The sequence below is a fragment of the Callionymus lyra genome, chromosome 17 (genome assembly GCF_982586985.1).
Source record: "Callionymus lyra chromosome 17, fCalLyr1.hap1.1, whole genome shotgun sequence".
NCBI lineage: Eukaryota > Metazoa > Chordata > Actinopteri > Syngnathiformes > Callionymidae > Callionymus > Callionymus lyra.
In genome coordinates, this window is record NC_141834.1 from 2,511,837 (window position 1) to 2,522,205 (window position 10,369).

The 10,369-nt window shown below is 40.2% G+C and overlaps 1 protein-coding gene across 1 annotated transcript; it reads right to left on the bottom strand.

The window, feature by feature from the left end:
- Window positions 1-1,280: 1,280 nt before the first annotated feature.
- On the bottom strand, window positions 1,281-10,000 carry LOC148062072 (cilia- and flagella-associated protein 206-like). The gene is made up of 10 exons (XM_087779062.1): window positions 9,992-10,000; window positions 7,906-7,963; window positions 5,347-5,535; window positions 4,571-4,676; window positions 3,572-3,674; window positions 3,346-3,499; window positions 2,492-2,632; window positions 2,224-2,411; window positions 1,580-1,714; window positions 1,281-1,502 (listed from the first exon to the last, which is right to left on the bottom strand). Exons 1-10 carry the CDS (start codon window positions 9,998-10,000, stop codon window positions 1,281-1,283), a joined length of 1,305 nt encoding a protein of 434 aa, XP_087635188.1.
- Window positions 10,001-10,369: the final 369 nt, after the last annotated feature.

The window sequence follows — 10,369 nt, forward strand, 5'->3', positions numbered from 1 at the left end:
TCCCTCCCTCTTCACATGGAGTCACACGTGGCAAAAAGTAGCTGAGATAGGGTCCAGCCCAATGTGTGAACCTTTTAGGGATTATGTGAAAGAAAGTAACTGAATGTTGAAAGTTCAATTTAAATTAAATTCTATTTTATAGGAAGGCTCAAATCAATAGAGTTATCGCAAGACACTTCACACTTTGAATAGAACTTTATATCAGCAGAGCAAAAGGTCCCAAGGAGTTAAGCCAAATCAGTCATTTAGGGACGAGTGGCAAGGTGTTTTTTTTTGTATCCACTTATTTTTTTTGTCATTGCTGTCAGTGTATTAACAAAGCTGTTGAGATCATTTGAGTGTATTTTGGTATCAAATTAGTCATAAACTCTATCTTAGATATGACAACTGACCAGCAGAGGCACATTTCTTTCTGATGGAACATTTTTTATTCAAAATTTGATGAAAACGGTTTAAACATGTGTTACCAATTGTACATTATATATAATTAATATTCTTCTATATTTGGACCCTCATTTGCTGACTTGGTAAATCCTGCTTTGCCCATCACAACTATGAGATAAACAATGAATCCCAGGCCCAGGGAGAATTTACAAACAGGACATTTCTGAGTTACAGAGAACATTAGTGACCATATTGCACAAAAGCAATCAATAAATATTGATAAGGTTTGCTTGACATACAAAGTGTAGTCAAAGCTCTGTATCCTGGGTGCTTATTGGAATTGTGTTTAATACATACGTGTTATTGAAAAGTTTGTAAATTACAGCTACTTTGTGGATTTTCACTTGCTGCGGGTGATCCTGGAATCTAAGCCCTGTGAAAAACGAGGGAACACTGTTTTTCAAATATGTACTACCTGCGGCTTTTTTCCACCAGAACATTTTTTCAGCCACAAATCTGCCACGGTTGTGTCCACATGCAAGTCCAATCCTTTGATCACGTCTTACATGTACAGGAAGCCTGACAGCACTGCAAACAGCTGCTTCTGTCCATCAAGCTGCTTGGTAAAATGGGAGTTTGACATGTGGATTGGGCTTCATCCATCCTCCACAGTAAAGAATTAAAAGAGTTTGTCATGTGACTTCTATTCTTCAGTGCCAGTTCTGGACACCTCCATATGTCGTCTCTGAGGAGATGGGGATATATGTACGAACTAACCAAGTGGAATGAACATTTACCTAAAACTAGGTGACTTATTCCCATGTCAGTTGCTCAACAGGTAAAGATGTACTGTCTCCTGCTTTGGGTTTATTTTTTTGGTGCTGGAGGGACTTGAATTATTCATCCACAGCTCTGGTCAGGTTAATCCTTTCCATTCCACCTTCTCTCCATCCTCTCAGGCCGGCCACGTAGACCTGGGGTTTGGGCACGTTGCTCTCGCCGTCTCGCTTCGTCTGACAGCCGCCGTCTTTGGGGAGCCGTGTCTGTGTACAGTTTTCTCTTCGGACATGGCTCATTTTGGTCTGGGCGGTGTGTGTCGCGGCAGTGCGTAGGTCAGTCTGCAGTCAAAACGAGAGTGACAGTTTGAAAACAACACAACCGACACAAAGTTTGCCGTCATGATAATGAGACACACCAGCTTAATAGCTTCCCGCCGTAGCTCCCATTCATTCCATTCATATGACTGATCGGGATAGTCCGTCTCGGTCGGGTGGGTGTCTGTCTGCGTGCCGACCTCACATTTGGCCGCAGCGTCCAAACTGTTTCTGAGCTGTAATTGTGAAATTGCAAGTTAGAAGAAATTTCCCCAAAACTGATGCAAACTAAAACCATTTCTAACCATCTTCTTACCAGAATGTGTGGAGGAACAGACGCAAGGTATAAATTATTCAGGGAATGTACAGGTCATGTTGTGGTATAGTTTTCCCAATATATTTTTTACATTTGCTTACCAATCAGGAAGCGCTATTGCAAGTATGTCCCATTGAGAGAAAATATAGATTTATCATGTATGTATTCCAAATGTAATTACTTATTCCCGTCATGCACATCAAAAGCTTGCATGAGTTGCTTTTATTTTCCCTTTAATCATCACTAGCACTGAGAGTTTGTACCATTAAAACACTGGCTGAAAAACAACATATTGATTCTTTCTAAAATAGCATCAGGAGCGAAAGTCGCCACAAATGCAACATTTCACAAGAAGCTTTTTAAAGTGGAAGAGTTTTTTGATGCTTTGAACTAGAATAGAACTAACTAAAATGAATAAATGCTACTTACCTCTGTATAGGTACTAACATACTGTTCATGGAAATTAAAGAGTCTGATCAGTTCAGGGCAGTTTTGGCTTTTTTCTTGCACAACTGAAATGAAGTAATCTGGCTGGCTAGAGAAGCTCAGAGCAGCTTCTTTGGACGAGAAAATGTACAACTTCTTCTTATATTTGAATATCCCTATGAATGGATTCCCTGCACGAAGAAGTTGTTTTATAGTCTGCATCAGTGATGGTGGGTTTGTATACAGTATATTAACAAGAGTTTACTCCTACCTGGAAGTAGAAAGCCATCACTATTTACCAGGGTGTACCCACAGAATCCATTATACTGTAAAGGCAGCTCATTGAAATACTCCGTCGTTCCAGGCAGGAGCCAGTCCTGGTCCTCCATCTCCTCTGGAACGATGCTCTCAGCTGTCGCATTTAAACGAACAGGTCAGCAAATGGGGCATAAAATCTGGCCGAGAATAGCAACCTTGTGTAAAAGCCTAAAGACTTGGCAACCCTGTGCTAGGAAGGGACACTGTCTATTTTCTAATGCAAGAATGCTCCTTCCCAGATGCAACACTAATGGACTCAGGGACTTATCAATTCCTCGTGCTATTAGATTGTATAATTCTGAGTTTCTTTTTATTGAGTTTTGTTATTGTTTTTATGAAAATATCGTCTGTGTTGCTGTGTGCTGGAAAAACAATTTCCCGAAGATCTCCAGAGGGAATATTAAAGTTTACCTGTCTATCTAATGAGGTCATTTTTATACCAAGAATAAGAACACTTTCGTAGCTTAAGCCCTTCATTTACACTGCAGCAGACGTAAAGGGCTAAACAGGTCAACTAAGAGTATCTGGACCTGGGTCAAACGTGCTTGCAGGCATAGGTATTCATACATTAATCACTTTTTCTTTTTGTTTTTGGTAGCAACTATGCACAGCACCGCCCATGGAAATGTTCTCTATAGCTACTTATCCTAAGAACACGACTCCTCATCTATGGGGGTTCTGCTCTTCCTGTGGGTCAACACACAAGGTTCTCTCCTCTTCAAGTTAGAGGCCATGGATGAAATTAAACTGAACAGTTCTGTTCAATTCAGGTCATGCAATCATGAGTTTCTGTCTTAACCACATAACCCCCCAGTAGCATGTCTAGGTCGGCTGCAGAGAAAATCTGGGCTTGTGAGGAGAGGAAGGGCTGCAGGCCCAACATCACTGTGCCAGGTGTGTTGACCATCTCCGCCTCCTCCTGAAGTTCAGACCAAAGCTTTGACAGTTTTTTGAAGAGTGGCTGTATTGAAAATAATAATAATAATTAAAAGGCTTTAGCTCACAAAGACATTTAAGGTAACGGTTGACTTACAAAAACCGCTGCCGATGGAACACCTTTCTTGGACTGCACAGCTTCCTTTAGATGGTTCAGCAGTGACGAGAGCTCTGACACGATGTTCACGATGCTTTTTTCACTAACTCAAAGTCAAATTTCAGACATTTCCTACTCTTTTTAAAGTAATAGACAAAAATATATTTTGATGCTAATGAAGCAACTGGAGCTTAGTTGTCTTCATCTTCGTCCAAAGAGACACTTCAAATAACTCCATGGTGCTCGTCCATCGTGTATTGAAGCCTCGACATGAGAGAATGTTCTGGGGGAAAAAGTCTGTATTTGTTTGTAGTGGAAGCTCCAGCTAAAAGTGAATCCTTATTAAAACCCATTGTTAGTGCATAAACTGCTAAAGATTTACAACAATGGCCTATTATCTTCCGCTAAGAACAAGCTTTAAATATTGACTTGTATAATTACTTCCGGAAAATTCCTCTTATCGAGACTTCCATACAAGATGGACAATGATTTTCTGAGACTCTTGTGTTGTTCTGAGTATTATCTTGACCTTTAAAGTATATCTTTTATTGAGTATTGTTTTGCGCTTGTTTAAGCGCTTTGTGACCCTGGTCTGGAAAAGCGCTATATAAATACAAATTACTTACATACTTACTTACATTACAAACAAGCACCATGGATGTTTTTAAGTTTATCTTTTTGGACGAAGATGAAGAAAACATTCACTGAGCTCCAGTTGCTACACTAGAATGAACTTAAATTTGTATGTATAACTCTAAATAGACCATATTACTATACTAAATAGCATATACTATATTAAAAATAATCCCAACCCTTAGTCGACATCATTGCGAGTAGAAAATAAGTGACATTTGGCAATAATGCATTAGTAATGACTATGACATAAATCTTTTGTGGTGTTCTTAAGGCAATGTCATGTCAAGCTGCGTGGTTCATACTCATTTCTTTAAGGCGAGCATCCACATCGACCTGTCCACAGACTTGGTTAAAAAAATGAACCATTGTTCGACCATGGCCAGATCTTTCAGCTGCTGCTCCTTCTCGCTCCTTAAAAGCTTCATGAACATTTCCATGTTGGCTGAGGGGAAGACACTATCCAGGGCAGCTGGTGGAAGAAAAGAGAAGTAAAATGACCCGCTTTGTTAGTTGTTCCACACGTGGTTGGAATTCACAAAAAATTAAGTATTAAGATTCTAAGTAAATGTTAAAGCAACAATATGTAAAATTTTGAAATTCTTACTTTTTTCTAATTTTCTAATACGATTGGTTTAATTCTGAGCATTCGTGACAACTAGAAGAACTCTCTGCACCACAGTACTGTCTGCATCAGGCATCATCAAATAAACAATGTAGTGTTTCTCGTGATTGTGAATTCATATTTTGAGTCACTATGAAGGTTTGTGATGGATGGATGGATGGATGGATGGATGGATGGATGGATGGATGGATGGATGGATGGATGGATGGATGGATGGATGGATGGATGCACAAGTTATCTAAACAAAATCTAAATCTAATGTTCTTGTTGGTGTAGGTTAGCATCCCACCTCAGTAGCATTACCAACACCTATATTTCAGTAAACTATCGTCTTCCACAGCGTATTTACTCTTCCACCCATCTTTCTCGCTCTCGTGTTTCCTGCTGAAGAGCCTCCAGGAGGTCATTTATACGTAAAGATCTATACATCAGCCACAGGCGTAAAAACATGTGAAAAAGTCTGGAAAGAACAGCACATTCGTCTTTACAAGTGAGATGGAGAATGAGAGAAGGTTACCTCTAACATCTTGCACTATGTCATTATCTGTTGGTGATTCTATCCCCGAGCTCAGCAGGATGTAAGTGATGATTTGTCCATACAGAGCATTCAATTCATCGCTGCTCGTGGCCTTGCTCTGAATGATTTCTGTGCTCACTGCTCTCACTCTGGAATCTTGTGCTTCACTGATCGACGCCACAACGTCACCTGTACATTCAGAGTAGACATGACTTTCTAATTGTGACCAAAATAGTATTTAGGGTTGTGTAGTTCCTTGCAAAATGAATTTGCATTTTGATGGTGTCCAGAGATGGATTCCGTGTTGGTGTGAGTTTTTCCGGAAACTGCTGTTGATAAAAAATACATGTATTGATGGAAAAATGTTAAATTAAAGGACGTTAATCAAATTTACAATTGCATCAATGCTGGTACTGTTTTTCTACTTCATGTGTGAGGAAGGAATTTGGAGAGTTGTCTCTGGGCCACCTCTGACCTTGAGGGTGTAAATGATCCAAGTGTGTTATTGTATGGAACCTTTGGAGCAAAATAACTTACAGCTTGTAGAACTGGGAGGGAGATGTAACAGCAGCCTGAACTATGTGTGCCTCAGAAAGGATTGGGACATAGTACTGTAAAAACGCTGGTTCTTTCTCATTGTAATTACAATTAAAATTTGTGTTTGAAGCAAGATCTGATTTATCATCATTGTATAAAGCATTCATTCTTACATAAATACAGTGGGGCAAAAAGGTATTTAGTCAGCCACCAATTGTGCAAGTTCTCCCACTTAAAATGATGACAGAGGTCTGTAATTTTCATCATAGGTACACTTAAAACGTGAGAGACAGAATGTGAAGAAAAAAAATCCAGGAATTCACATTGTAGGATTTTTAAACAATTTATTTGTAAATTATGGTGGAAAATAAGTATTTGGTCAATAACAAAAATTCAACTCAATACTTTGTAATATAACCTTTGTTGGCAATAACAGAGGTCAAACGATTACTATAGGTCTTTACCAGGTTTGCACACACAGTAGCTGGTATTTTGGCCCATTCCTCCATGCAGATCTTCTCGAGAGCAGTGATGTTTGGGGCTGTCGCCGAGCAACACAGACTTTCAACTCCCTCCACAGATTTTCTATGGGGTTGAGGTCTGGAGACTGGCTAGGCCACTCCAGGACTTTCAAATGCTTCTTACGGAGCCACTCCTTCGTTGCCCGGGCGGTGTGTTTGGGATCATTGTCATGCTGGAAGACCCAGCCACGTTTCATCTTGAAAGCTCTCACTGATGGAAGGAGGTTTTGGCTCAAAATCTCACGATACATGGCCCCATTCATTCTTTCCTTAACACGGATCAGTCGTCCTGTCCCCTTAGCAGAAAAACAGCCCCAAAGCATGATGTTTCCACCCCCATGCTTCACAGTAGGTATGGTGTTCTTGGGATGCAACTCAGTATTCTTCATCCTCCAAACACGACGAGTTGAGTTTATACCAAAAAGTTCTACTTTGGTTTCATCTGACCACATGACATTCTCCCAATCCTCTGCTGTATCATCCATGTGCCCTCTGGCAAACTTCAGACGGGCCTGGACATGCACTGGCTTAAGCAGGGGGACACGTCTGGCACTGCAGGATTTGATTCCCTGTCGTTGTAGTGTGTTACTGATGGTAACCTTTGTTACTTTGGTCCCAGCTCTCTGCAGGTCATTCACCAGGTCCCCCGTGTGGTTCTGGGATTTTTGCTCACCGTTCTCATGATCATTTTGACCCCACGGGATGAGATCTTGCGTGGAGCCCCAGATCGAGGGAGATTATCAGTGGTCTTGTATGTCTTCCATTTTCTGATAATTGCTACCACAGTTGATTTTTTCACACAAAGCTGCTTGCCTATTGTAGATTCACTCTTCCCAGTCTGGTGCAGGTCTACAATTATTTTCCTGGTGTCCTTCGACAGCTCTTTGGTCTTGGCCATAGTGGAGTTTGGAGTCTGACTGTCTTTTATACAGATAACGACTTCAAACAGGTGCCATTAATACAGGTAAGGAGTGGAGGACAGAAGAGCTTCTTAAAGAAGAAGTTACAGGTCTGTGAGAGCCAGAGATCTTCCTTGTTTGAAGTGACCAAATACTTATTTTCCACCATAATTTACAAATAAATTCTTTAAAAATCCTACAATGTGGATTCCTGGATTTTTTTCACATTCTGTCTCTCACAGTTGAAGTGTACCTATGATGAAAATTACAGACCTCTGTCATCATTTTAAGTGGGAGAACTTGCACAATCGGTGGCTGACTAAATCCTTTTTGCCCCACTGTATATAAAGAAGAAGTCAAACTGGATCTTCATGTGATTGTTCACTTTATAATTAATTTGCATTTAAAGTTCTACACTGATCTGCATCATGGTTCTATGATGGATCAGATTAAGTGTTTTACTTGAATCCACTGAAATGATGTTACAAACAAAACAACGTGGATGCAACCTTTTTGCAACCACATTAAACCGTTTTCATATGAGAATGTCAAAAACAAAATGTAAGGCATGCTGACAACGTTAGATTAATTGTAGAATCTACAGGCGCTGGGGATGAAAGGCCCCCCTTCTTTAAACCCATCCTGAGAAGGATCCAAATCCTGATCAGACAAGTATGAAACGTCCCACACACTTGGAGAATAACCAACTAATGCCCACAGACATCTGAGGCAGATTGACGCAAAACAAGTGGAAGTGAGGCACATTAGCCCCCTGCTTTATAAAGCGAGGTAGGCTCCACACATCTAGATGGTGACCTCATTTAACTATTTTGACAGCAGATTCAAACAATCAGGTTTTAATATGTTTTTTAATGTCATTCTAATCGCTACTTTGTGGCCAAAAGAATGAATCCATGCAGATATGTCACAGTAATGTTGTGTTTTGAAAAAGACGATTTGACCAACGAGGCTCTTATTCACAGTAATTGTTTTCAATGATTTCATCACAAGAGCAAATGTGTGCTGCAGTTTGAAGAGTGTTCTTTCAATCTGTGACTGTTTTATACCCTTTGATGGCTTGTTCCTAAATCATACTGTTGTGGCCACAGGGATAATAAAGACATCAAGGACTCATTTTCAATGATGTCAGGAAATAAATGATTAATACTACTGTCAAAATATATTCTCTGAGAGCAAACGTTTCGTTTTCTTAGACAAATACATCTCTGTTTAACACTGTGCGTAACAGTATTATCTCTTAGACTCTAAACGGCTCAATAAAATTGCTTACAAAATAGAAAGTAGTAGTTCTCGGTGAAGGTTTCAGTGGGGGTGGCAATGCCATCAGGGAGCGAAAAGGGGGCTGAATAACAATACGAAAATTCAAATAAATCTAATTTTGATGAAGTTTTCAATCCTTTGATCAATCCTTTGCACCTTTGACAGCATTGCAGCCTTAAGTCTTTTTAAATATGATTCCAGAAGCTCAGCACATCTTTGGCCACTGTTGCCCATCTCTATTACGATCCATCAGGCTCATTTTCAGATCAGATTGTTGGATTGGGTTCAGTTCTGGGTTCTGGCAGGGTCACTCAAGGACATTTACAGAGTTGGTCTGATATGTGGATTGCCAAAGCAATCTTAGCGGTTGGTTTGAGTCAGGAAAACTTTCATCTGTTCAATGCAAGACAGCTCTGGCTTAGTGTCGGCATGATTGGTAGAAGTCCACGAAAGTCCAAGGCTGGAAGCAGCCAAGACAATCCTTCAGCAGCACAGAAGCTGATCCATCTTGTTGTTGGACAGTTGGGCAGGAGCTCTGATAAAATAAAACATTGTTTTTAACCACTGGACATGATCGCCTTTGAGCTACAACTCAGATGTTCCACCAGATATAATTACTCTCAAAAGAGTGATTGATCCTGGATGAAATCACTGTCATGGGAGGAAGGAATGGAGACAACCTCTGGAAGTAAGAAAGTAAAATTAAGGAGAAATACACTGAGCTGCAGGCTGAGTTGCTCCTTACCTGTACTTTAATCCAAACAAAAGAATATTGATGAGATTAAGATGAGAAAAGCCTGGATGAAATTTAATTAAAAAGCATCCGAATCAATCAAATTTACTGGAAGGAAGGAAAAAAACATGTTGGTTGGGCAACTTAATGTTGGCATGGAAATTAGCCGAAATTGGAGTAATATACGAAATATTAAAAAATAATTTTATGAATTATAACTGTTGATATTACCACAATAAAAACACAAATTGATCAATCATCTTCGGTAGACTTTAAACCAGACACTGTTCAGAGAGGTGGATTGCTTTCCTTCCCTGTGAAGGTCTCGTCTAATAAGGGCCCACAGGTTCTCAATCGGTCAGGTAATGAAGGGGGCCATGTCATTATTTCTTCATCTTTTATTCTTTACTGGCTAGCCAAGCAGTGGAGTATTTGGATGCATGAGATGGAGCATTGTCCTGCATACAAATCATGATATTTTTTAATGATGCAGACTTTCTCCTGGACCACTGCTTGAAGAAAGTTTCTTCTAGAAACTGACAGTATGTTTGGGAATTGAGGTTTAGTCCATCTTCAACCCTTCTTCAAGGGTCCAACCAGCTCATCTTCAATAATACCAGCCCACACCAGTACTCCGCCTCAGGTAGAGTGGAGTCTTATTCAGCCTGTCTGACCTTCGCCATGTCTCTGAGAACTGAACACCTTGTACTTCTGGACACTCCAGGAGGTTGAAGTTCTGGAATATGACTGCACTGGAGGATAATGAGTTCCTAGTAGCCTCTCGCTTGATTCTCCTCACATCTTTTGCAGTTTCTTTGCGTCTTTTTTTTTCTCAACTCGTTGCTTGTGTCCTAGTTTGGAATTTGCAACAAAGCTTTGATGTGATTCTGTGATCACGGCTCGATAGCTTGGAAATGTGCTGCATCCCTCTCATCTTTCTTCTGGCCCATTTTGCCAGAGGTAAAGAAGCTGCCTAATAATTGTGCACACCTGATATAGGACGTTGATCTCCTTAGGCCACACCCTCTTATTATACAAATGCACTTCACCTG